The sequence below is a fragment of the Henckelia pumila genome, chromosome 3 (assembly GCF_033568475.1).
Source record: "Henckelia pumila isolate YLH828 chromosome 3, ASM3356847v2, whole genome shotgun sequence".
Lineage (NCBI taxonomy): Eukaryota > Viridiplantae > Streptophyta > Magnoliopsida > Lamiales > Gesneriaceae > Henckelia > Henckelia pumila.
Window position 1 is genome coordinate 36,632,621 of NC_133122.1, and position 27,159 is coordinate 36,659,779.

A 27,159-nucleotide genomic window follows, 5' to 3' on the forward strand; every position below is an offset into this window, starting at 1 on the left:
TGGTTCGAAGTTTTGCTTGGCTTGCGTTCTCCAAGGTATAAATTGTTTCTATATCATAGCCTTAACTGAGATAGGAATTGGAAGATGAATGATTTATAATTATGTGCCTCCCATCATAAGTCATATGGTACAAAATGTTTTGAACAAATAATGGAATAACAATCGTCGATTATTTTTAAAAAAGAGTGTTTGCAATCATTAAAAAAATTATTACTAGATCTTTGGCTTTAAAATATACTATGTGTATGTATTTTTTAAACTCAAATTATACGTTTAGGTTCTGCTTTAAATTAATTAAAATATCAAAAGCTAGTCATTATGGTGATTTTGCAATCTCCAAAAGTGGAATCTAGTAAAAAAACTTAATGTTTTTAAAAATCACTATAATAAACTTATTTATTCGATCAACCCGATATCACAAATTAATATTTTAGTCTCTTCAAAAAACTTTTGTTTCCAAATACTACCTACTTTTGATTTTCTTTTCATATTTTGGATTTAATAAATATTTAATCACTCCCACAATACACTAATTTTTTGCACATACTTAACTAAATCCGGTCCGTTATTTGCGGTTAAAAACAATGTTGATCCGATCACGTATTTGCGGTTAAAAAAAAAATTAATACGCTTGAACATTTAATAAATAATATTTTTTATGAACTACAATTGATGATCTGTCTCACTACCAGTGAGTCGGTTTTATATGGAAAATTTTTGTGATAAATATGATGCAACATATACTCATATGCGTTTATTTAAATATTGCCATTCATAAGAGAAATCTCAAGCATAATATATATCAACTTGTTGCTTGTTAGATTTCCATTTCTAAAAAATTGTTATCGATCGTACTATTATATTTAGAAAAATTAACTAACATTAACTTGCAATAATTTAATTTAATATCTTAAATATAGCAGTTCTTTTTCCCATAAAAAAGAAAACATGTCAACATTTTTCATAAAAAAGAATCCAATTGCCTTTGTCAAAAAAAAAAAAAAAAGAATCCATTGCCAAATATAGTTTGACCTTTCCCGAGCTGTCCTTTGCTAATTTTTTTTTTTAAAAAAAAATATATCATTTAAGATGGATTAATACTTTCAACTTCATTAAAAAAAAACTAAAATTGGATGATAATGATGCAACTCAAATATTTACATTTGAAAATTCGAGCATGTACGTACCACCACGAACGGGGCAGGTGATCATATAGCCATCTATCGTTACGGTTTCAGAAAAACTCAGATTCCCCGAAGTGTTTGTCATGATTCCCGCCCTGATCCCCGAATATATATATATGCATCACTGGAGCATAGATGAGTATATATCCCCGCAAGGTATGGGATCCCCAAGTAAAAATTCGAGGATGACGACTTAGTTCCCGCCTAAACGCGACGAGGATTATATGAAAGTTTGACCTAACCGTAGACTTTATAATTTTAATTAATTACATCAAGATCAGAGCATTCTGATACAGACTATTTTATTACATGCATTGAAGTTGAGAAAAATTAAACTAGTCAATAGACCACAAATCTCCCCACAAGAAAATTCGAATTTCCCTTAATGACACCGGATTCAACGATCCCGATCGATGCATTTGGGGATACGAACTCCGTCTCAAATACATTTGGAACCGTTGGATCCAATATCCCTTATACCAGGATCGAACTTCCACCCTTAAAGTCTGCTGAGCAAGCTTAAACTAATGTACAAATTAATTGGATAGTAAGTTAATTATTAATTAAAATTAAGGTTACTCAATATTCCAGCTGTACATGCAATAATATAATACCAATAATTTGAAATCTGTACATTAATCATCAATCAACGCGTATGCGTTATTTTTTGGTAAAAATCGTGTTGGCCAATTATATTACTTGACCTTGCACGTTTCCACCATCTTTGTATTAATTAAGTACCCCAAGAGTTGAATTCTCTTTGCTTTATAAATTAGCCTTTGATTTCTCATTAAGATCATTAACATATGATTTCAAAGAAAAATTTAATAAATATCTGATAAAAATTTTGTAAGGAGAAATGGAGAAGAAAATTATAGCTATTTTTGTAGTACTATGCTGCATGCTCAACATTACTTCTGCTCAGTTGAGAGTAGGGTTCTACAGTTCTTCGTGCCCTAACGCGGAAACGATCGTTCGACAAGTCGTGGAGAAACGGTTTAGCAAGGATCGTTCGATTACTGCTGCATTGCTTCGAATGCATTTCCATGATTGTTTTGTTAGGGTAAGTTGTTAACAAACTAGCTCCCCCGATGCATGCACATATATATATATATATATGTTTTATATTCGAGTTTGAGTTCAATTGTTTTTTGATAAATTAGTTCGATTGATTGGCTCCAGTTGAATTAGGACTTAGGAGTTTGATTTAGGGATATAAACATATCGAATCTATTAGCAAAAATTTAAGGCTTTAATTCGGCTCGAATTAAGCATATTTGAGTTCGAGTTCGATTTGAAATGAAAAATTTAAAAAAAAAATTTGGCTCTAAAAGTTTGAACAGATTGTGAGCTATTTGAATTATTGCTCGAACATTAAGGTCTGATAATGAATGTTTGGAACCTCCAAATGTTTGAAAATTTCGAAATGTACATATCAATAAAATATATAATTATATTAATAAAATATTAAAATTCACGAACTATTGAACAAAATAATCTGGCTCGAAAAAAGTTCGAAAATGTTGATTTTGATAACTATGAATTCAAATCAAATATTTATCGAGCTAGCTCGGGAACCGACTTATTCATGTATAGATTTGGTCGAGTTTTAAATTCAAGTTCAACTCAGCTAAACTCTAAATATATATATAGGCTTTTGCTCGCGGGCTCATTTTACGTTTTAAACATTATTTTCAATAACTAAAAAAATAATAAATATATAGAAGATTTTGTTACCATTTGGTAAAAGAAGTTACAAAAACCTAATATTTCATCAAATATCCTTTGTATAATTTGATCATGTATTTAACGTAAAACTAAGCGACATTTTCTCTACTTAATTTCCATATACTCATCATATGTTTTCTTACATGTGAGAATCGTTTAAATTCACAGGGATGCGATGCCTCGATACTGATTGACTCCACAAATTCCACGTCTTCGGAAAAGGATGCGGGGCCTAATGAAACGGTACGAGGATATGACCTGATAGACGCAGCCAAGGCGGCCCTCGAAGCCGCGTGCCCGTCCAACGTGTCATGTGCCGATGTCATCACCTTAGCCACCCGAGACGCCGTCGGGCTAGCCGGTGGGCCCAAATACGACGTCCCGACCGGGAGACGCGACGGCCTCGTCTCCAACGTGCAAGATGTCAATCTACCTGGCCCATCATTGTCCGTGCCCGGAGCATTTTCGTTTTTCCAGGCCAAAAAATTTACACTTAATGACATGGTCACACTCTTAGGCGCACACACGGTGGGTGTGGCACATTGTACATTCTTCCAGGACCGGCTTTCCAATTTCCAGGGAACCGGAAAACCGGACCGGACCATGGACCGGGCATTGGCCGCTAGGCTTTTCAAATTATGTGGCACTCAATCCAGGCCTTTGAATAAAGATCCGACGGCGTTCTTGGATCAAGGCACATCCTTTACAGTGGATAATCAGTTCTATAATCAGACCATATTCAATAAAGGGATACTGCAGATTGATCAAGAACTCGCCCTGGACCGGTCCACCGCGACGATCGTAAAAAATTTTGCTTCCAATAGGGTTCCATTTGGTGTGAACTTTGCAAATGCAATGATCAAGCTGAGTAAGGTTGATGTTCTTGTGGGGAAGGCCGGCGAAATCCGGAAAAATTGTAGGGTTTTTAATCCACCACCGAAGAAAACTACGACTCGTCGAGGGTTCTAAGAAGTATTTTCGTTCGATATTGATGTTGCGATCAAATTCTTTTATTTTTTTTAACATGCGAGATGAATTTTATAATCGTGTTCGATTTCCATGAGTTGCTGTTTTTTATGGTCCCGCAAACTATTGATTGATGGTTTTCTCTCATGATGAGTTTGTATTGCATAATAAAGCTCGTGTGTATATTTTATGGGGGTGGGTTGGTTTTTATGAATAAATCTTTATATTTAATTTGGGAAGTTTGCAAAATTTCAATATTCGGGGTAAAGGTAATTAAGTTCAAATTTGAAATATATAGCTTGAGGCTTTCGTATTCATATTTTGGTGGGCTGGCCCAATTCCATCAAGATATTGGGCTTTTGTATGTAAAGTTGCAATAAATACATAATTTTTCTTTATGTCTAAATGTTTCTCTCTCTCTATATATATACATCCTTCCTAATATTGATGCATGGCAGGGCAGCTGTAGGCCGATGAGTGCTACCAGGTTTCTATTGTTTATTCTTAACAAAATATGTTTTTAAGGAATATATATGCAATTTATTTATTAACAGTATTTAATATTTTTTTTAAATTGTGACAATTTTTTTTTCATATTATATAATAGAGGAACGTTTGTCGTTTTACCAAAATTTATAACTAATGGTAAAAATCCAATTCAAATCTTTTAAATTGTACAGCGACATAAGTGTTGTGGTTCTATTGCATTCCTAGAGACAACAACGATTGCACCCGGAGCTAGCGTCACTCACTTTTCTTTTTGTGACGTAGATAAACTCACGAATTTTAATTTGTTCTCTGTTGAATCGAGTATTGGCCGGTCACTAAGATCATCTCTGAACAGATAATATCATTTTTTTTCTTATACATCAATAATACATGCAATGTTTGAATTTAGAAATATATAAAAATGACTGCAATATATACATGTCCTCCTAAGTTCTCTAATTGATGTTGACCAAGGGTTTTAGATTTAAATTTTATGACAACCTTCCAATTCTTACTTTTTATTAATAAGTTATTTTTCTACCAAAAGCATAATATATTCAATACATCATCTATCAATAAATTCCCGTTTCAAATAAATCTTGTTTTTTTAGAGGAAAAAAATCGTGTTTAATATAACGATTGATATGATAGTGATCTAGTAGATGAGATCCTAGCATATGGGTACGTAATACCCAAATCATACATCCAAACGGTTCGTATTTTTATACATAGCTAGGCGTAATTAATTATATATTGTTGACGTGGCAAATCATGGGACATTAGATCTATCATTGGGGTATTACCCATATGCTAGGTTGAAATGTATCGGTGATCTAAATATGTATTAGATGTATTGGATAGATAGAGAAGTTAGTTAAACATGTTTTTTTTTTCATCCTTTTTAATCGATAACTTTGATGTATTACTTTATCCGTGACTCATGAATGCCACGTTGACATCAAGTTACCACATCAAAATCATGTTAGTGAAACTACTAAAATTGCCAATAGCAAATTAAAACATCTATTTCTCATTAAAAATTCAAATTGCCTCTGCTGTGTAATGGAAGATATAGTAATATTTTGATGTAGTTGAGATATATTAAAAAGTGTCAAGAAAAAGTATTATTCTATTTCTCATTTAAAAAAATGCATTAACATGATGATGATGCATATATTGAAGCTGTGAGCAATCAAAATATGATATTTTAACTGCTGCACGGTGCACGGTTTAAAAAATTGAACTTACATAATTATTATCACTCGCAATTTTTAATAAAGTGTTAGACAATATATTACATTTTACTTTTAAATAAAAAAAGGCAAAAATGAATAAATGTAATTGGAGTTACCACTCCATTTCATGCTTTCGATCAATTGGCTGGAAGTGATGGTTTCTATTTCTAGCAAAAGTCAATAGGTCTATTAAACCTAGAAGATGACAAAAGTGGAAACCTACCAAACCCCCAACAATTAAATATATTTAAAAAATGCTAAAACTTAGAAATAAATAAATAAATTATTGTTTAATAAAAATGTAATAGATGTGACACCGACCTGACCAGACATTTCGGCTGCTCTTTTGGGGAACATAGTACATGCTTTTGGAATTATTTTATGCAATTGTGGAGGACATAATGTGTGGGCTGTTCTGTTCATGGGACCTAGTGGCACCACAAAATCAACCCCCACCTTACATATTCACAGTTTTGATGAATAATTTAATTTTTGGAGATATTCATGTTACATTATACATATATATATATATAAGCATTTAGAATTAATATTAGATGTATTCAAATATGATTGTTGCCATAATGAAGAAAAATGATAAAAAAAATAAATAATGAGAGAATTTCTATTAATTTCTGTGTTGTGTGTAAACTTCTATGTGATTTTGGTTTTCTATAATGTCGAATTTGAGTTTTATTTCCTAAGTTGTGTTCATGTAGCATAAATGAGACGTTGATGTGGTACTGACACAGTACACGACATTTCCGCTAAAAATGTCTAAGAAAATTCTTGAAAATCTTGTTAAAAACATCTTATAAGTTCTGAAGTTATCAGAATTATTTCAAAAATAAGTTTTTAAAGTATTTAGATAAAATTATTTTAAATAACTTGAAGATTTTGATGTGCTAGTATTATAAGATCTTTTTATTATTAAAATTAGCAAAAATGGTATAATATTATGGAGGTAGTGTGATTGTTAAACTTTCTAATCATAAATGTTAAACTTTATCATAAATGTTAAACTTATATTTTAAAAAATAAAATTATTTAATATTTAGTCAATAATACCTTACCCTTTTGTTAGGTTAAAATTTATCAAATATGGCGGAAGAACGTAATGGAGATTTATGAAAAGATAAAATGATATTTTGAAAAGTGAATTGTTAAAATAATATTTCTTTTATAAAAAAAAAGTAGGGCTGCTATAGCTGTCAATCGGCTTATTTTGACAGCTTATAAGTTGTATCGAAAAATTTACCAAACAAATTTATGAGATTATAAGCTCTAAAATAATTAAGATTATGAGTAAAATCTGATTACATATATTAAAATCGCGAACATACCAAATTAAATTAAAATTGCAAAGTTTTTATTTTAAATCTCTTATTCAAAATCATTGATATACCCTGTTTTAAAATAAAAATTGCGGTTCTATTTACAAAATCATTGATAAACCCTGTTTTAAAATCAAAATAGCGGCTTACTATCATATTGATATTATATCTAAACATGTAGGCAAAAAATAATTAAAGATTCGTAAATCCTATCGGTCCAATTCATTCCTTCCCTACCATCATAGATTTTCAAAAAACTCTCATAATTGCATCCCATATATCGCATCACAAGCATTTCAGAAATCGCAATCGAACCATAAACATTAATTCGCATTATCTTGATTTTTTTTAACGTAAGAAAAAGTTTTGTTGTAATTAAATTTCGAATTTGATAACTCGTTTCAAACTTGAGAACTCTGTATCAAATCCACTATAAATATCAGTCATTGTCAATTTTTGTTTGACATTTAAATGAAAGCAACGGGGATTTCAAAATTAAAATAGAATAGAGTTTGGATTTGAAATTAATAATTTAGATATAAAATAGTTGTTGAGAAGTTTTGGAATTTATTAATAACTCTTCAAGGGCAATTATTTATAAAGCCAAAACCCGTCAAATCCCATTAGCCACGAAGCAATCGTATCACATCGCTGGGTTGAAAATTTTAACATTGTGTTTGGAATCACGGATTTAAATAAGATTTGTAATTGAAAATACAGAGATTTCAAAAAGAGATTGGTATTTGATGGGATTTCATTTAACTAAGTGAAATCCTTATAAAATTGGTCGGATTTCATGGGATTTAATGAGATTTGGGTTTATAAAAATAATCAAATTATTTTTTTTTGAAGGCAAACAAATTATTTTTAATAATAAATGTATATACGTTGATTATAAATTTGAAGTTTTTTTTAATTTTTTTTTACAAAATATCATTTATATAAAATTTATACTATCAAATTTCAAAATATATTTTAACTTTCTGTTAAACACCAAAATGAAATTCCAATTCCATGTATTTCAAATCCAAATCCAAATCCAAATCCAAATATTGCAAACTCATTTATAATCAGAATTCTATAAAATCTCATCAAATCATATCTTATTAAGTTATTATATCCACAATCATGGATTCGTAATTTATTTGGTATTAAATCTAATTCTTGTAGAATTTAAATTTATTCTACGCCTATGATTTTATCTCCTAAATAAGTGATTGAATATTCCTATAACTAGTATAAATTTGGTCTTATCAATAAATTATTTTTAAATTTTTTTGTCATTTTTCCATGGATTAAAATATTGCTAACATGGCACGTCAAATATAAGATTAAAAAGAAATTTTAATTTTATCTAATTAGATTATCCAAATATAAACAAAGTTAATCTAAACAATGATTTATTTTTCCTATTTTCATCTGAGTACTCTCTTACGAGACGGTCTCATAGATGTATATTTATACTGGTCGATTCAACTCATATCTAAAATAAAAAAATATGTTTGACATAAAAAATAATATTTTTCATGATATCGAGTCGAGTCGAATAGTAGATCTGTATAAAAAAATTATACATGCAACTGTATCTCATAAAATTTTTTGTGTAGTTAATGTTATCAAGGATTCAAAGGCTTCTATGAATTAGTAATCGGTTGATTTCAAGTTTCAACCTGATCGGCCAACTTTTGAGACCGGTTTGAATAATTAATTAACTCTTCAAAAATTTCAAACTTGGGTAAAATATAATAAGGTGGTGATTGTTCCCATTTGACTTAATTCACTTACTCAATTGTCAAACTACACAAATCAACTAACAATAAATTATAAAGTATGGTGAGAAAAAGGAGAATCTTACCTGTATTCTATTTATTTAAAAAAAAAATTACAACCACGCTACTCTTTTATTTATTTTTTAAATTGAATCTATATATATATATATATATCCTGGGATAGTTGCGGCTTTTTGTTTTTCTAAAAAGTACCTAACTGGAATGACAATAATTTTACCACTGTTATACAATAAATGCTTTTTTTTTTAAATACCCTGAAAGGAAATATGTCTTCCTATCTTTTAAGCTTCATTTGGAAAATGTGATTTTGAAGGAAAAATAAAGGAAAGGAAATAAAATTTTAAAAATTTGATTGTTTGAGAGTTTTTTAAAGGAATAAAAAGAAAGGAAGGGAGTGGAAAATTTTCTCCATCTCAACCAAAAAATTTTCTTCCCAAAAGTGGACGGAAAATGAGAGGAAACACAAACAAAAAATATTGATTTTAAATAAATTTAACTCATTTTCTTTCCTTTTTTTTCTTCAACTCTCAAACAAAAAAATATATCATTTCTCTTCTCTACGGATCCCTCACCTTCTTGTTCAAAAGTAAAAATGTTGACTACTCAAGGGATCTTTTTTCATAATGTACACATGATGCATGTTAAAAAAGTTGTATTAGACATAAAAGAATGTTTATTAGTAGATCCATAAAACTAAATAGTAAGTGCATGGAAAAATGTTTTTGTCATGTAACTTGCACGTTTTTCATTTTTGTCATGTTATTTTTCAATTCGAAATATTAGTCCAATAACTTGCACTTTTGTTTTCAATTCTAGCCTTTATTCACCGGAGTGTGGTACATAGTCGACAACATGACAATTTTTTTTTGTAAATACAAATTTTATATAGGATAGGATCAAATATATATTTCTGTCATAATTAAGTGTGCACACGAGTGATGATTTATCAAGAGTGTCGATGGATCATGGATATACTTCTCTTGAAAATATAAGTTAGTGTTTGGGAGAGCTATTAGGAAGCACTTCTCAACTTTTTCTTAACAAAATTTCAAAATTTTATTAATGAAAAGTTGAAAAGTGCTTCTTAAAAGCTCTCCCAAACGCTACCTAATTTTGGCCAACTTAATTTGGCGCCCTCCTAATTGTACATTAATTTCAAAATTTATTAATTGAATATATACAATTCCATTTTGGTACGTACAAGTGTTAAGCTATTACTTTTATTTCATCTGTGTATATTAATATTAAATTATCATGCAAGAAACGTACATAAAGACAAAAGTAGCTAGAATTGACTTGGTAACTCAAATATTCAATATTTTCCTTAAAGAATTTAGGCGTGACAATGAACATGTGTTTTGAATTCCTAAGACATGTCGAGAAAACGTTGTTGAGTCTGCCTGCTGGTAGGCCAAAAGTGGTCGAGCCTTGTTCGATCGTAGGACTAATTGTGTGAATTTATATTATTATTATTATCATTATCATTAGTATTTATTTATTTTATTAATTTTAGGACCAAAACCTTATTGGCTGGCTAGGTGGGGCTTCATTCTGTGAGGGGATCTTTACGTGTGGAATAATGACAATGAGGGAATATATAATATTTGGTTTGGATAATTTTCGTTTTTGTTTGTATCCAAAAAATTCGGAGTTTTTATTGTCAAGATATTTTTTTCTTTATTATCTGTCAATTTATAGCGTCAATCCATTTACTTGCATTTTGTTAATTCGATATTAGTAATTTTTTATTAGAGCGCTGACTTGGACATCAGACACATCTGTAATGCCATCGGAATTTCATCATTTTGCCAATACATCATTGTTTTTCGATGCATGCTTCGTCAACACTCGATCCGATATTGAAAGAGGACTAAAATCGAGGAAAAAAATGTAATTCACATGTGGTTTGGATATATAATTTTGGTTTTACACGCGTAGAAATTATGGTTTTGATATAGAACAATATGATTTTAAAATATATCATGATCAACACCCAATATATATAATGGAAAAAAATACATGTTGATGACTTATCGTTCATCTGAAATCAAGGTCTCAGATATAGGACGTGATCTCATGTTTGGAACTCAATTATAATAAACACCTCCGGACTCAAAAACCAAAAATAATATATTTTTTTATTTAATCTCTTCGAAGGACAATGTAGAGAAGTGGAGGAAAGAGTTAATTCCCTAGTAGAAATCCATGAAATCATGGACTTTTACAGAGATGTTTTCGTTGAGACCTGCAAAAATATTTTGGTTTTGTGAATTAATGATTTAATTAATTAAGCTAGTTCTTTCTTAGACAAAATCATCTTTGGCATGTTATTGTCTTTAAGATTTATATATCTAGTGTCTGCTGAAACTTGAAAGATAAAAACTGCGAATTGTCATTACTCATTCTCCGGTTGATCGAGCACTTATTTTTATTGCAAACATTACCGAATTTGCCCAGTTTTTTAAGAAAAAAATTCATAATTAATCACTTATTTTTAGAGCTTACAAACACTACATTTATATACGGATCGAAAACAAAATCAAATGGAAAAACGCTACGTTCAAAACTTGGGGTTAAATGGTAAGTATCCACAATCATCTATTTTTAAAATATTGAAATATAATATATTTTATCTACGAGTTAATTAATTTTAAACATGATAAAATGAAATAATACCTGGAAGAGACATGATTTTTGTCTTACAATCGACATGATTTAATTTCGACGAGCCTTCTTGCAAATGAGAGCTGGTCGGAAAGGGACGTTAAAATTATGCGTGCATTAATTTGTGCCCCCTCCTTATTTCTGTCAAATCAAACGTCGATAACCGAGTTTTTTTTTAAAAAAAAAATAAAATTTTGGAAATTAGTTTCTGGGATTATATATTGAAAAATATGGTGCACAGTATACGTACGTGTTTGTTTTCTGAACATGATATATATTTTTGTTGTGTAAACTGTATATTAGAATATATATATGTTGGATTGATTTAGTATTTTATTTGTTAGAAAAATTTGTTAAAAATTTTATATTATAGCATATTATGTTAAAATAAGGGTAAATGATTTAAAAATTCCTACCAACCCTTCAAACTTTATCTTAACTCCCTAACAACAATTTTCTTTATTTCAACTCCCTAGTGGTTCCCATTTTTTAATTAAATATTATTTAGCAACTAATCCTTTGTACGTGGCATTGTTAACCTATCGAACCAGTCCCGGCCATGCAAGACTATCAGTTACGCAAGATTTTCAGCCGATATACTCCGAATTAGGGTCCAACATGCTTCCGTAAGATGAAATAAATTTAAATACCTATTTAACCAAAATGTCGTCGGGTCATACCTGTCGTGTTTTACGAAGTGCTCCTCACACTCCAACCACGCAGTCGCAACAGATGGTTTCTGCACAAGCTCCTTCAACGACACCCAGCACATCCTTAATTCATTTTCTACCTTAAGGCGTATGGTATATAAATTTAATTATAAAATATGAGCATGAAAGAACAAGAGACTTTAAAGAAATTATTCAGACATGATATTATTACATAAATCAACTCCTTTGAAGAGGAGAAGACAACTTGTTTAGCTACTCATAGTAGCCTTGTTCTTGTAATACATAAAGAAAACTTAATACAATAGAGATAAATATTACAACAATTTATTTGTAAGAAAACTGAAGGGAATGATCGATATCTTCAGCTTCCTTGAACGCTTGTATTTATAGCTGAGGTTCCACTCGTTTCACCAAAAAACTTCAGGGAATCTTACAGCTATCTTCTATTTCTTTATGTCATTATTGATGACATCTTTTACTAGTGGAGGAGGCAGCTGTCTTGTATTTTTTATGTCATTATTGATGACATCTTTTACTAGTGGAGGAATCACATGTCTGCCACTTTCTTTTGGCTTTATTCTCCTCACATGCCTGCTTTATTGTTGTCGGGGCATCTTTTGCTTTTGAAGTAGGCCCTTGTGAAAACGCATCTTTTGTGGTCCTTGTCCACCTTTGCTTGTCTCGGAAAAATCTTTTCGATCCGTTCGGGGTCTGAAGTATTTTCCGAATTCTGGCTCCTTCTGGTTGGGACACTCTGGGCAGATGTTCTCTGACCATCTTCCGATATGAGCCATGTTACAAAATTTTCGGCGAGTCTCTTTACTCCCCGGCAGCTTGTTGTTCCATAAAAAATTTCTCTTCTTTTCGAAGAGTTCTTCCGCAAAAGCCGTAGTTTTTCCTGTCATTGTGTTTAACAGAAATGATCCGTTCACAGAATTCTGATAAAATTTAAACGAAAACTTGACCTTGTCCATCTCGGTGAGACAAACCCAAATACCCATGCCCTTCTGGTTGAGATTTTATTTTCTCCAAAAGTGGACACTAAAGGTATTTCCTCAGGAATAGGGTCCTTAATGAATATTTGATTATTCATGTCAGGTCTCCTTAGCTTGATGAAATGAAAGGGTTCGTGTGATCTTTTCCCTGTTGGTTCTGGAGCTGCACTAAAGAAATATAATTCAAGCACATCTCCTCTGGACAAATGATCGTTATTTGCCATGTTTCTTGGACTGCTTCCTGAATCCATTTGGGTAACTGTGATATCTCCGGGAAGCTTGGTGACGTTGTATAAACTGAGGTCAAGGCTCCAAATTCATACCAAAGCTTTACATCCTTAGGATTGACATTTTTTTTAGCCATACCCTTGGATATATCCCTGCAACATCAACCCTGCAAGTGTTAGGGTTAATTTCACTTCTTGTACTTAATTTCTCCCACCTCTGTTGATAAACCTGAAATGGAGAAATAATAGCTGGATTAGTATCGATCTTAGATTTGCCCTTGTCAGTGTTGGGCCTAAGATTGATCTCTTCCTCTTTTACCCCAGAGGCGGAGGGTTGACTTGATGAGGAATCCTCATCAATTGTTGCTTCATCTAGATCATCAAAAGCTGATGATAGATTAACAATTGTTTCTTGAGTTTTAGCTTCCTCAACATCTTGTTTTCCAACCGGTGGTTGTATTTCTTGTTTTTGTAAAACCAATGGTTTTAGCATATCTTGTTTATGAGAAACCAATGGTTTCTCTATGGCCTTCACAATTGGCCCTTGAATAGCAGCCCATAGTTGTGTTTGAGCTTGCATACATCCTGTAATTCGATTAGATACTTTGATCCGATCAGCTTGTTGTAACCTGCCGGCCATTTCAGCATTAATGGCTAACTGGTTGAACTCGGTTTGAAGCAACCCAAGGTGTTCCCTGAGATGCCTCTGCATTTTCATGATGAAATCCACGTCACTGCCTTCCATATCTTGTTAAGAAATCTGCAAGAATATTTTCATGAGATTTAATAATAACAATATCAAAAATATAATTTTGACATAATGCTTGCCATCTTAATAACCTAGCTTTCTCAGGTTTAGATTCAATCTTATTTTTTAAGAAAGCTTTTACCTGGGTGTTATCAACCTTTAGCGTGAATTTTTTAACAAGTAAAAATAATGGCCATTTTTCGAAAGCCTTTTTAACTGCATAAAATTCCTTTTCGTTGATATGTCATCTGATGGCCTCTGATTCTGAAAAAATACCGCTACAGTATCTGCACGGTATTTCTCCATCCGGAGTGATCTTGGCAAGGACTTGCTGCCCACCAATCGTCACTAGCATCTGTAAATAAAACCAGATCATCTTCATCTTCGGGTATAGCCATTTTTGGGAGATTCTTACATATTTCCTTTATAAACCTAGCATCCTTTTTTAACAAAGGACTGAACACCTTTCTGTACATTGCTAGGTTGTTAATGAACATCCCTGTTGTGGGGACCTCGGGTTGCTAATCTCGTCTTAGAGCAATAAAATGATTAATTAACAATTAATCATAGAATAAAAGAATATTCAAACCAAGAGCTAATTTTTTTTTTTTTTAAAGTCTCAGCACCTCGCTCGATCGGGTAAACTCACCCGATCGAGCGAGCTAGAAAATCCAGCTCTCGGGTCTGAATCCATTTTGGCCTCGCTCGATGGGTTATATTCTACCGATCGAGCGGGCAGAAAATATGCTTCTTGGGTTTAATAAAAAATAAGCCTCGCTCAATCGGTACAATTCAACCGATCGAGCGGGCATACCCTGCTCAAAATCTGCAGCTGTTCAATTACTGAATTTGCTGCTTTCTTGATGCCTTTCAATCTTCATCATGCTGCTAAATAATATACATGCATTGACAAATAAATCCTAAACATAAATACATCAATTCATGAATATAAACTAGGATTTACCAAATAGAAACATGTACAAGATTCCTACTCTTCTAACATGTTTACATACAATACATATCATCTGCTTAAAACCCTAGTCACCACTTCTACTCTGTCAATCTTGAGCTATCCAAGTCATATCTGACTTGATCATGCCCCAACCTGATGCAATGCACACATACAAACAAAGCAACAACCGTATAACTCTGGTGAGAATAAAATTCTCAGTATGAAAGACATGCATATACATCAGTTAAAACATATAATATCTATATGCCAAATGAATCATAAATCTCCAATCATGTAATAACAAGTAAAACATGATAGTATATTTGTTCATCTCAATACCAAGCATATAAACTCATTCAAATCTTGAATGTCATAACATAACATGCTAGCATTTATAAACGCATATTCTAAACCATAGAAATCTCTAGGTTAATGCATAAATGCAATGCATGTGCCAAGAAATAGGCTATCAAATCTGATATCAAGAAAATCGTAGTTCTGGGATCCCGGGGAAATAAAATCTTTAACCGATCACCGACTCTCCCAATCGAGGTGATGTTAAATATCTCAATTTCCCTGAATTTGGTGCAAACTATAGTGAGTCATATAGCTCTGGAAAATAAATCTATATTTCGTGCCATGAGTCATCTGACTCTGGAAGTAAATATACATTCCATGCCACTCACTACAGTTCTCCAAACATCATCTGCACTCTAGGCCATTCTGCCCTCTATGCTATTCAGGCTGGAGTTCAAGATGAATGCAACACAATCTGGATACGTCAAATATACATAAGCTAAAACAACATCTTGAACACATCAATCAAATAATCATATGATCATATAATCACTCAAGGATACCGACATATCTGTAAGCATCACATAATATATGTAAAACATGTTCAATACAGAACATAATATAAATCAAAGAAGACAAGTAAACATTTACATAAATATTCTGGGAATTCAAGAAGATAGCTATCTTGAATAATCTATCCCATTTATGTAAACGTAAATCATAACATATATGAAAACATGCATGTATGTGATTTTAGGCAACTCGATAAACAGAAACAATCTCGAGTAATTCTGCCCATCTTATTAATGTCTATTCATACCTTTCGATCGTGGCTTTAACATATTCAATCTTGCTAACATCAAATCTGATGACGTATTTAATTTCTATTTGTTTCACGCTTGCTCATTCGACGTTGAGAGTTGATCAAAATCTGGATTCAACTTGAATGGTTCAAACGACTCGAACTCGTCGATTCGACTTCGATAACTTCAATTCCCAACTGAAATGAAGTTTAAACCATGCTCAATATCATTATCAATCTGATATTTATTGCTAAGTTCAGTCTATAGCTGATATCGGATTAAATTGCAAATCGGCGACGTAACGGTTCAAAGTCGACAATTCTTAAAGCATAAACATACTCAATACTATTCTCTAAATATAATATCATCACCACATGAGCAGCTTATAAACGTACATAACAAGTCCCAAATTTCAGATTTCGGAAAAATCTTCGCAAAATCCAAAACATGTTCAAACGACGATCTTTTTTCGATCCGTCTTAGATATGCTATCGTCGTATATGCTAGAACATGTATATACAATCAAATATTAATTCTAACAACATCATAAAATTCAACATAGTAGAACTTCATAAAACTTACGTCAAAACGTAGCACTCGGAGCTGTGATCGCGAATATACGATCAATCGGAAATTCTACCAGGCGGATCGATTTTTATCGGAGCTTGAAAGGTTCGAAAATGGCTTTGGAATTTTGTTTTAAAACCTCTCGGCCATTTTCAGAATTGGGATTGAAATTATCTGATTCACACGTGTACAAGTAGATATATATTGGCCTATTTGCAATTTAGTCCCTGAATTCTTTAATAATTGCAATTTGGTCCTCGGCCAATCTTTTAATTCAATTTAAATCCTAAATAATTTAAGAATATTAGAATTTAATTATAAACTATAAATATTCTCAAATTAAATATTCTCGGATTAAAATAAAATCATTTCGGACCTTATCACATTTTAGTCCGTGACTACTCAATATTTGCAAATGGGTCCTTGCTCGGATTTCATCCTCAAATTAAATTCTTGATATTTATAATCTTGGAATTACATCTTAAATTCCATAAATATCAATTGCAAATATTTTTAATCTTTTAATTTAAGAATTCCGGATATTAAAATCTTAAAATCCGAAAAATCCTCAAATTAAATATTTTTTGACTCGAAATTGAAATCTCTAATTTTCATAAATTCTTAAATTCATATTTTCTCTCTTATTCAGAATTTAAATCTTATTTAAATCTTAAATCCCGTAATTAAGAACTTAATATTTTCGGGCCTTACACCTGCGAAATTAACTACTCCAAGAAAACTCTGGAGTTGTTTTATGTCTTTGAGTTTATCTGGAAAATTCTTTACCTTTTCACAATATGGGGTTGTAGAATTATTTCAGTTTCATCAATCTCAATACCAAGGAATTCAATTTTCCTTGTTGCTATGATTGCTTTCTTTTCAGATAAGACCAGTCCTTCTTGTTTACAAAAATTTAGAGAAAATCTCTAAGTGTTTAACGTGTTCGTCTATATTTTTTGATGTTATAAGAATATCATCAATATAAACAACATAAAGTTAAAATAATTTTTAAAAAGGTTATCCATCTTTTTTTGAAATATCTGGGGTTCATTAGCCAATCTCATAGGCATAACTTCCCAAATATAGTGTCCTTGTGGAGTAGAGAAGGCTGTGAATTTCTTACTGCCTTCTTCCATTCGAATCTGGTAAAATCCAGACTTACAATCAAATTTTGAGAACACTCTAGCATATCGTACACAGCTAATTAGGTGTTCTCTACTCGGTATGAAGTACCCATCAAACTCCAGGATTTTATTAATACCTTGGTAGTTAACTAACCTGGGTTTCCCTCTTTTTATTTCACCATGATTTCTGACCAGAAATCCTGGGCTGCTATATAGTGAAACTCCTTCTTTGATTATACCAAGGTCCAAATATTCCTTGATAATTATTCTCATATCCCTTTGATCTGTTATGTTCATCGGGATAGGCTTATATCTGACGAATTCATACTCTTTGCCTTTCTTTAGAGTAAGACTAGCTTTGAGTTGATTTCTATCCCACCATACCAAAGGATGCTCGTTGTAACTTTCTTTGAGCCTCTTTTTGACATCTTCAAGGGATACCTTATTTTCTAACTCTATATCTCTGTGATTTAGAGTCACCTTGAGAAGCTCTATAGTTCTGTTGTTATTTTTCAACATGGTTTCTCCAAACCTTCTTGGATCTTTCATTTTTGGGTGAAAAAGTTGTCCTTTATCACCACGCTGGCTGCGAAATATTATCGGCAATTGTCGATAAAAAACAACTTTGAGTCTTTGAACGATAATTTTATGATCACAAATTGTAGTGAACATAAGTCTTCTTGACTCATTGTCTTGTGTGTACTTCTTAAACATTTGTAAGAAGTTATTTTCTAACAGAATATCAACTCCTGTATCATGAAAATAGATTGGTGGTGTCTTTACCTTGTACCAAGGTGTTTGACCTGCTCCTCCTATGAGGATTTCTGCTTGTTTTATTCCTTTGCAAAGAATTAAAATTCTTTTAGAGAAATCCCGTCCAACAATTTTTGGCAATTCTTCTTCACATTCTTCAGGGAAGACTCCTCTTTTTGCTGTACAAATTCCTGCTCCCGAGTCAATATAAGCTGCAAAGTATTCAACCTTATATTGTTCATACAACATTCCTATTGGAATGTATATGGAGAAAGGACTTGTTGTCATTTTTTAAAGGGATTACTAAATGGCCCTGCCATTTTTAACAGACTGTGTTGCAACTCAGTAATCCGATTAAGACTTTTCACCTTTAGTTTTTCTAAGGCTTCAGAAGGTAGAGTATGGTTACTTAATTCTTTCTACTTCTTCGATGCGTCCTAGTAAATCATGTTCATAACTTACTAATTTCAATAGTTTCTTCTTCTTCTGTTGGTAAACAGAGTTTTCGAATCTGTCTAAGCACTACAAGAAAAACGGCTAAAGACAACGCTTTTTCCGCGTTGTTAATATCCCCGAAAAAGTGTTGTCGAAGCCAGTGTTGTAAAAGACCATGCTCAAAGACAACGCGGAAAAAGCGTTGTCATTTCTGGAAAATACAACGCTTTTTAAAGCGTTGTCGTATCTAAAAAAGACAACTCTTTTTTAAGCGTTGTCTTTTATAAAAAGCGTTGTCGTATCTGACAAAAACAACGCTTTTTAAGCGTCGTTGTATCTGAAAAAGACAAAGCTTCAAAAAAAGCGTTGTCTTTTCTGGTAAAGACAACGCTTTGTTGTCTTTGTTCAAATAAAAAACAAAAAAAAAATTTAATTCACAAATTTCAATATTATAAATCACTCAAAATTCAAAAATTTGTAGAATAAAATTTAATAGAGTCTTTCAATATTATAAATCATTCAAGTATAAAAATAATCGAATTCTAAATTAATGAACACTAGAAAAAAACTATGCATTAATCTCGAAAAACTTTGATTTCTTCCTTCAGCACATGTTAGCGTCCCAAACTTTCATAAAATCCGCAACAATCTCTTTTCCTTTAATTTGAATCTCCATACTGTAAATTATTTAAAAAAACAAACATAAAACAAATATGAATATATTAAAATGAAAAGTAAAACCAAAGACATGTTTATCAGTACTAAAAGAACATAAACTACGAATGACGAAACTATCACTAAGAGATTACGCAATTATCACTAAGCGATTGGAATTATAAAGTTTTGATCCATTTAATTAAGGAATGCGGAAATAGCTTCTTTCCAGATACTAGATTTAACAATCATGACTTTGTTACCCAATTATTTAATGAGTGATAAAGTTTGTTTACCTCTAGTAAAAGCCATCAAGGTTCCTCCAGTTAGTGCAGCAACACCGATGATACCTCCACGTTTCCATGTACTTAGCCCATGAGCTTTCTGGTGATCACGTTTATAATTTGGGATTCCTCCTCTTTCAGAGCAAACAAGAATTTTAATTTCTGGTTTTGACATCTACTTTTTCATTACAGGACAGCAAAGGATACTTAATATGCTTTCCCATACCTTGAATGAGCTGATTCATTGCAGCAAATCTTTTAAGAAGTCCACCACACAATTGGAATCCGGGTCAAGAAAGAAAGCCACCTAATCATATCATAAACAACATAATAATGAAAATTATATCGATAACATAAAAAAAATTAAATACAATAGAAGAGTAAAATTAAACAGAGTAGTGATTCGATTCACGATCCCGTGTTTGTCCAGCTGGAACAAATGTTCCATCTTCAATGCCATATCCCTGCATAAGTGCCAAAAAGAGCCAATAAGATTTAAAATTTGCAAATTATACAAATTTATAATTCATCGAATCCAGTTCCAATCCAGTTCCAAGAACCGTACTAAAGATTCCAATGTATATCACCATAGCATCGGAACTCCCAAATATTGAATATAAAACTCTAAAAATCAATATACACCATTTCATATAAGCTGAAATTGTCCGATAAATGATATTATAATTTGCTACAAACAACCAAAATTTGATTATTTATTTACCAAACTCTCTAATTAATTCAAATAAGCACGTAAAATAATCATATTGTTAGAATTAGAAATTACCATGGTGCTTAATTAGCAGTGTAAATATTCAAGTTACTTGTTAAAAAAAGGAGGAAAAAGGATGAATCTCATTAACATGGAACATACTGCTATGGAAATCATTTTAACTCATTTCAATTTATGAACCCACCTAATTTCTATGGTACAAAGAATACTACTGGTTATGAAAACTAGAATGAAAATATATATCAACTGTTTGAAACCAAAGTTTAAGTTGGCAGCTAAACGACTGAACAACAATGCAAAGATCACCTTGTAGTGATTGATTAAAAGCTGTCAGATTTAAAATGAGAAGCTGAAAAATGTTTTTAAATAAATATATGGTTTGATAAGTACCTGTTCTTGGTCACATATTCTTGAATGGAAGATGGCATCTCGTAAGTGTACATGTTGATATATTTCTTATGTAAGAAGGCAGCCTTTGAGAGAATCATACTGTATGTACCAGTCCACCAAACAGACCACCATCCACTGTAAATATAAGTGTCCTGATCACCTTTCTGCGACAAAGAGAAAGACCAGTTGAAAGTGCTGCTCAAAACACGATATGAAGCAATTCTTCAGACATTTTACCCCAACATTGGATTAGAGCAATTTATATATCAATTTGAGCTCAGGTGAAAAGGGCTTACACAGATGCATTCTGATTCAAGAATTGTTAGCGTGCAGAGAAGCAAAAACATAATTTAAAATGGCCATGTGACACGGGTAGCATAAATGGAGACCTACTTGTATTGCTGGTGAAAAAATGAATATCATGTTCATGTCAAATTTAAAATGAAAAGATTAAAATACCTTCACGACGATTATGGCAATAACCCCACATACAATCAGAAATAAAAATAGCATGATGCATTTATTACTTGCCACCTGGAAAGCAAGTGAACTTGATATTAATAAAGTCAATAAAAATGAGAAATTTAATGAACTACGCACGTGAGAAAAACTAAAACTAGACCACCATATTTTAAAAATTTCCAATCAGCATCTCAAAGTAATTTCAATTTTCTTAGATTTGACCAGAAAGTTTTGCACATATAGCTGCTACCCATAGACTCTCATGTGGACACAGGCCAACAGGCAGCTTCATTTTGTATAAAATTTTCCAAAGTGTTACCATATAACGTCGTATAAAAGTGACATGGTCAAAGGAAAAAAGGGTTGATGATTCCAGCTATTGTACCTGCCTACCAATTAATCTCCTTAACTAGCTAGGATGCCTTTTTGATAGAGAACTGGATAGTGTCCAGTTCATTGACAATGCAGCCCCTTTGTTCATTCTGCAAATATTCAACAAGATAGATATGATTTGACAATGAAATACTTGAGGACAATAAAATAGAGAAAGCACAAAACTTCACTCACTTGGCCCTTCAAAGTAGTAGCAGTTTGTGTTCCCACTTCGATTGTTTGATGAACAACCTAAATAATCATAGAGTTTAGAGGACTTTTAAGAATTCTCCATGTACTTTCATATACCTGTTTGGAGCCTTCAATGGCTTGGTCAGTTTCATCCATTCTCTGTGTGCCAGCATCGATAAGCTCCTGATTTGACATTTCTATATTAATTCATGAAAATGGAAGGTGAGATATCAGCAAGATACAAGGTGATTGAAAACCTTTTTTTTGCATACTATCATATGCAGATTACAGTTCAATTGCATCACATTCATATCAAATCAAGTAATCACCACAGCGTATTATATTAAGTAGAATGGCACTGTTAGCTGCCTCTTTGTATTCAGTAATAAGAGTACCAATTAAGGTTCAACGTTGAATCGAGAAGCAATGGAAGACCAGAGACTAAGTGTTATTACCGTTCTCATTTACGAAGCATCAAATAAAGTTAAGATGAAGTATCTCAAGGACATGACACATAATATTTTAGGAAGAAGTGGTTAGATTCAACAAAAAATGAGCATGAAGTAAATAATAACGACAACCAAACAATGTATTTAAAATTTCGAAGAGCCCAAATGAGAGCACAAGGAGGTATTGTCATGGGGCAAAAAAAAGGAAAATAAGCAGGGCGGTAAGGTAAACTAGATTATAGCAAGCCGACAGAGGCTATGGATTTAAAAGCTTGCCATATGGAATCGGCAAGTTATAAAATTGTGAGACACAAGATCAAAGCTAATCCATGTTTTGAACTTAAAATTTTTTCTGAAGATAACAATTTCTCCAAAGAGAGGAATAAGATATCCCAATATTGCAGTGCTTTGTAGACGAGTTAACAAGAATTTTTTTAAAAAAAAGAAAAACAAAGATGAATTTATTTTAACAGTCATGTCTGTACATAAGTAAATCTATCTACAATAGTATAGCAGGCGCCATTCACCCTTTTTTCTTGTAACCACATACATATGTGAATTGGATCGGAGTGTCCTTCAATACACACATGCAGCTCCCCCAATTTCTGTTTCTTATTTGGCTAGACAAATTTCGGTTATATACCAGCTCACCTTGGAAAATTTAGTAGCCAAACCATCCATATCAGATAATGATCCAAGTCTCGATCCCTGGGAAATGTAAATAAATTTCAATCAGTAGGCCAATCACTCCATGAAAATAACTGCCAGAACAAACTTATACATTAAAAGTTAAAACTCACTAAAACAAATATTAACAGTGAATATAGTTTCAATGCATACAAAAGCAACACATTGAGATGCTGAAAGGTTTGTAAGAGTTAAGAACCGAAGCCCATTATTGTATAATTAATGAGATGTGTGTGAGATCAATAACAAGGATTGAATGAATGTTTCATATGGTCTATAATTCTAGCAGCATGGAGAAATCCTGGGATAGTGAACACGAAAAAGAAGAAAAAAAACTGATCATGGACAGAAGGAAGATGATAGAGCATGTGAAAACAAACAATAAAAAAGAAGGCGACCACTCGTAAAAGCAGAAGCCGACAGAGCCGTTAACCACTCATGAACAAGGCAGAACACATATCTAAGAAAATTTTAGGCTAACAAAAATGCAGATCTAAAAACAAAGAAACACCAGATTCACAGTAACCACCTATGGACAAAGGAAAACACATAAAAACAGAAATACATTGTATATCATGTATACGAACAAAAAGGAGAGAAGAGAAAGTGAGAAACGGAAGATTAACGATAAGTACCTATGGACACAAAATGAAAATCAGAAAAAAAAAATCGATGGAAATAAACCTGCACCGAGCTTTACAATCCCAATCAGAATCCTATCACGCGAGACAGCAAGCACCTATGGACACAAAAATTAAAATCAAATGAGAAGAAAAGGGAAAACAGATGTGTTAATCAAAATATGTAAACAGAAGAATATTGTAAATGTGTAGTTAAAGAGAAGAACCAAAAAAGTCCATGGAAACGAACCTGCACCAAAATTTGCATTCCAAAAGTGTAGGCGATCGGAAGATGGAAGAATGATACAAGAGAATACCATTGTATTTATATTTGTTATTGATGAATCGAGGATGTCCCATGTTAGGGCTCAGGTCTCCTATTCAAATCTTGATTTACATCTACACAACACGGAAAAAAAAACCAGCAAGCAAGAAACGTTAAATAGCAGAAAACTAGGGGTTCACTTTCTCTACACGCAGTAGAAATCCCATCCAAATAAGAACGATCGAAAGAGACACACACATAACCGCACAAAGTAGAGAAATGAAGTAGATACTCAAAGAAGTCAAAGCTACATACCGGGAGACTTATACTTCGTATTTCCTTCAATTCCGCGTCTCTTTTAGCCATCTTCACCACTGAAAAAGTAGGGGAATAAGAAACCCGAGCATAGAAGGCGCTGGACATGTGGGATGGGCACAAATGCGAAATCCGAATGCCATGGAAGGCGGAGGCAGAGGAGGAAGGTTTGGAGACGCAGGTAAAGCTCGAAGAAGCGGGAGGCAGATTTTTGTGGAACGATGCAGAGAAATTAAAAGGGCTTAGGGTTCAATCGTTTTCTTTGATTTCATCGGCGAAGGTAGAAGCGACGATTGATGGGGATTTTTGTTCTGAGAGATGAGGCTATAGAATTGAAAGAGTGAAAAATGAGAAATGGATCGGAGAAGAAAATCGAGGAGGAGTTTGGGGATTTTGGGGATCTGAGAAGCAAATAGTGTTATTAATTTTTATTATATTTTAAGTTTTATTTTAAATTTTAAATAAAAATAATAGTTATTCTACAACACTTTTTAAAAAAGTGTTGTAATATTTAGGAAAAAAACGGTAATAGACAACACTTTTAAAAGCGTTGTCTTTGACCCAAAAAAACGCTTATAGACAACGCTTTTTAAAAAAAGCGTTGTCTTTGATTAATAAAAAATATATAACGATAACGCTTTTTCCTAAAAGCGTTGTCGTTTTTAAAAAAGACAACACTTTTCACTAAAAGCGTTGTCTTTTAAGTGTTGTTTTTGTGCATTTTTGTTGTAGTGAAGGGATTGTCCCTTATCCAATTCTTTTGGTTTTCCATCTCGTAGAATTTTTATTGAATCCTCCAAGTCTTCTCTTTTGCCATAAACTCTATTCCTTTTTCAAGGCGTTTCCATGGTTTATGGTCCTCTAGAAATTCTTGGCCAAGAATGAGCTGATCCATTTCTTTTCCTGGAATTCCATAGATTTGAACTTCCAATTCTCCAATATTTATCACTCCTTGGTAAGTTTCTTTTTCTTGTTGTTCCAAATAGTAAATTGAGTTACAAGGGAACTGATTCCGATGACTTGTAATTTCGAATACTATTTTCACTTATTTCCATCTTTCTGAAGATCTAAGTTTTTCTATTATAGAAAACTCCTTTTCTTCTGGTGGAATTTCTTGAATAGGAGATTTGTCCCATCTCCTACTTGTTATTCGGTCTCCTTGGAAAGATAACCTTCGGGGTTCTATTCTAAGGTCTCTGTATAGAACAGGTCTGTCTTGAATTTGAATGTCTGTTTCCTGAATTAAAGGAAACTCGATTCTTTCCGGGTATATTGCATGAGCAACTTTCCCAAATATCTCTGGAATTTCAATGAACTCATTTATAATAAATAATTCAGAATGGTGAGTATTAAAAAGAGCATATGAAATTTGATATGTAATAGAATATGGCCTATTACCTTCCTTCATTAGTCTTTTTTCCTTGAAATTTTGATGCAACGTCAAGGCTCGACTAAAATCTCTATCAGCTAAATTGTAGGCTATTCTTGGATAAATAACTCCCACAATTTTTCCTGCGCACAAATTTCTTGAGATAGTTCCTAGAACCGCATCTTGTATATTCCCCATTCTTTTATCGCATACTACGATATCTATGGGTGAATCTATTCCTTCTTTAAAAGTAGCCTTGATCATAATCTGGATTGCTCCAATATGAATCCAAGACATTGTCTTTGCTACTTCTGCTTTTAATTTTTGTAATTTCTCTCGAATTTCTTCAAAGGGAATCAACTGCATCTCAATTTGATTACCGGTTAATTTCATAGGAATCGCCATTTTCCTTCTGGATACCTTATAAATCAAATTATGTCTTCTTTGTCTTAGCCCTAGGTTTCCTAAAACTCTTTCAACTTTTCCTGCCGAAAATCCTTGGTACTTCTGTAGTGTTGAATTTTCTCTCATAATCCTTTGAACCATATTATGAGATATCGTGGTTTGACTAAAGAACCCAGCCAAACTTTCATGTGTTTCATGTCGAAACACCTCTTCTTTACTCTGATTCTGATTCTGATTCATCCTCAGAAACTTCTTGACTAAATAATATCTCTTCTTCGTATATGCTTTCATCTGAAGGGATATCCTCAAATTGATATACTTAGACTAGATCTTGAAAAAAAACCGCATCATCCATATCTGGTGTTGCTTCAAAGAGTTTGACTCATTTTTTCTCGTTTTCTGGACAATTTGTAGATATATGTCCTTTTGCTCCACATGTCCAGCAGTTGCAATCCTTAAAACTTTCACTTGCCCTTGTATGAGTTCTTCTGAAAGTTCTTCTTGATGGTGTTCTTCCCCTGCTTTGTGATGAGTCTGTTGCTGGGGACGTTCTTGTAGGTCCACTTCTTCTACCTGATCTATAGGATCTGGCTTTTTGTTTGGACCAAAATGTTCTTGGTTTCCAAGAACTCTTCATTCTTTTATTATATGGATTATTTTTGAATTTCTTCCTTTTAAATCCCTGTGTTCTGTTTCCAATGATCGTTGGAAGATCATTTTCTCTATAACACAAAGGTGTACGCTTATCTTTACCCCTTATTTTCTTGTAGTTCTTTTGTAATGCTGCCATATGACACCATTCTGCCAATTTTCCTTTCAAAAAGGATGCGCGTCTTGCCAATGTATCAAGATTACCTGGAACGTATTCTTTAATCAGCATTTCTCTCCAGGGACTTGGCATTTTTGCGAAAAATAGCTGAATAGCTACATTTTCCTCGACTCCCGAATTCCATCTGTATTTAGTGAATAACATAATGTATTCATCAACTAAACAAATATCATGTAA

The 27,159-nt window shown here is 32.5% G+C and overlaps 1 protein-coding gene across 1 annotated transcript; it reads left to right on the plus strand.

Annotated features, from left to right (window-relative positions):
* Positions 1-1,987: 1,987 nt before the first annotated feature.
* LOC140892631 (peroxidase 44-like) lies at positions 1,988-4,061 on the plus strand. Its single transcript, XM_073301574.1, has 2 exons — positions 1,988-2,247; positions 3,081-4,061. Exons 1-2 carry the CDS (start codon positions 2,044-2,046, stop codon positions 3,879-3,881), a joined length of 1,005 nt encoding a protein of 334 aa, XP_073157675.1. The 5' UTR covers positions 1,988-2,043; the 3' UTR covers positions 3,882-4,061.
* Positions 4,062-27,159: the final 23,098 nt, after the last annotated feature.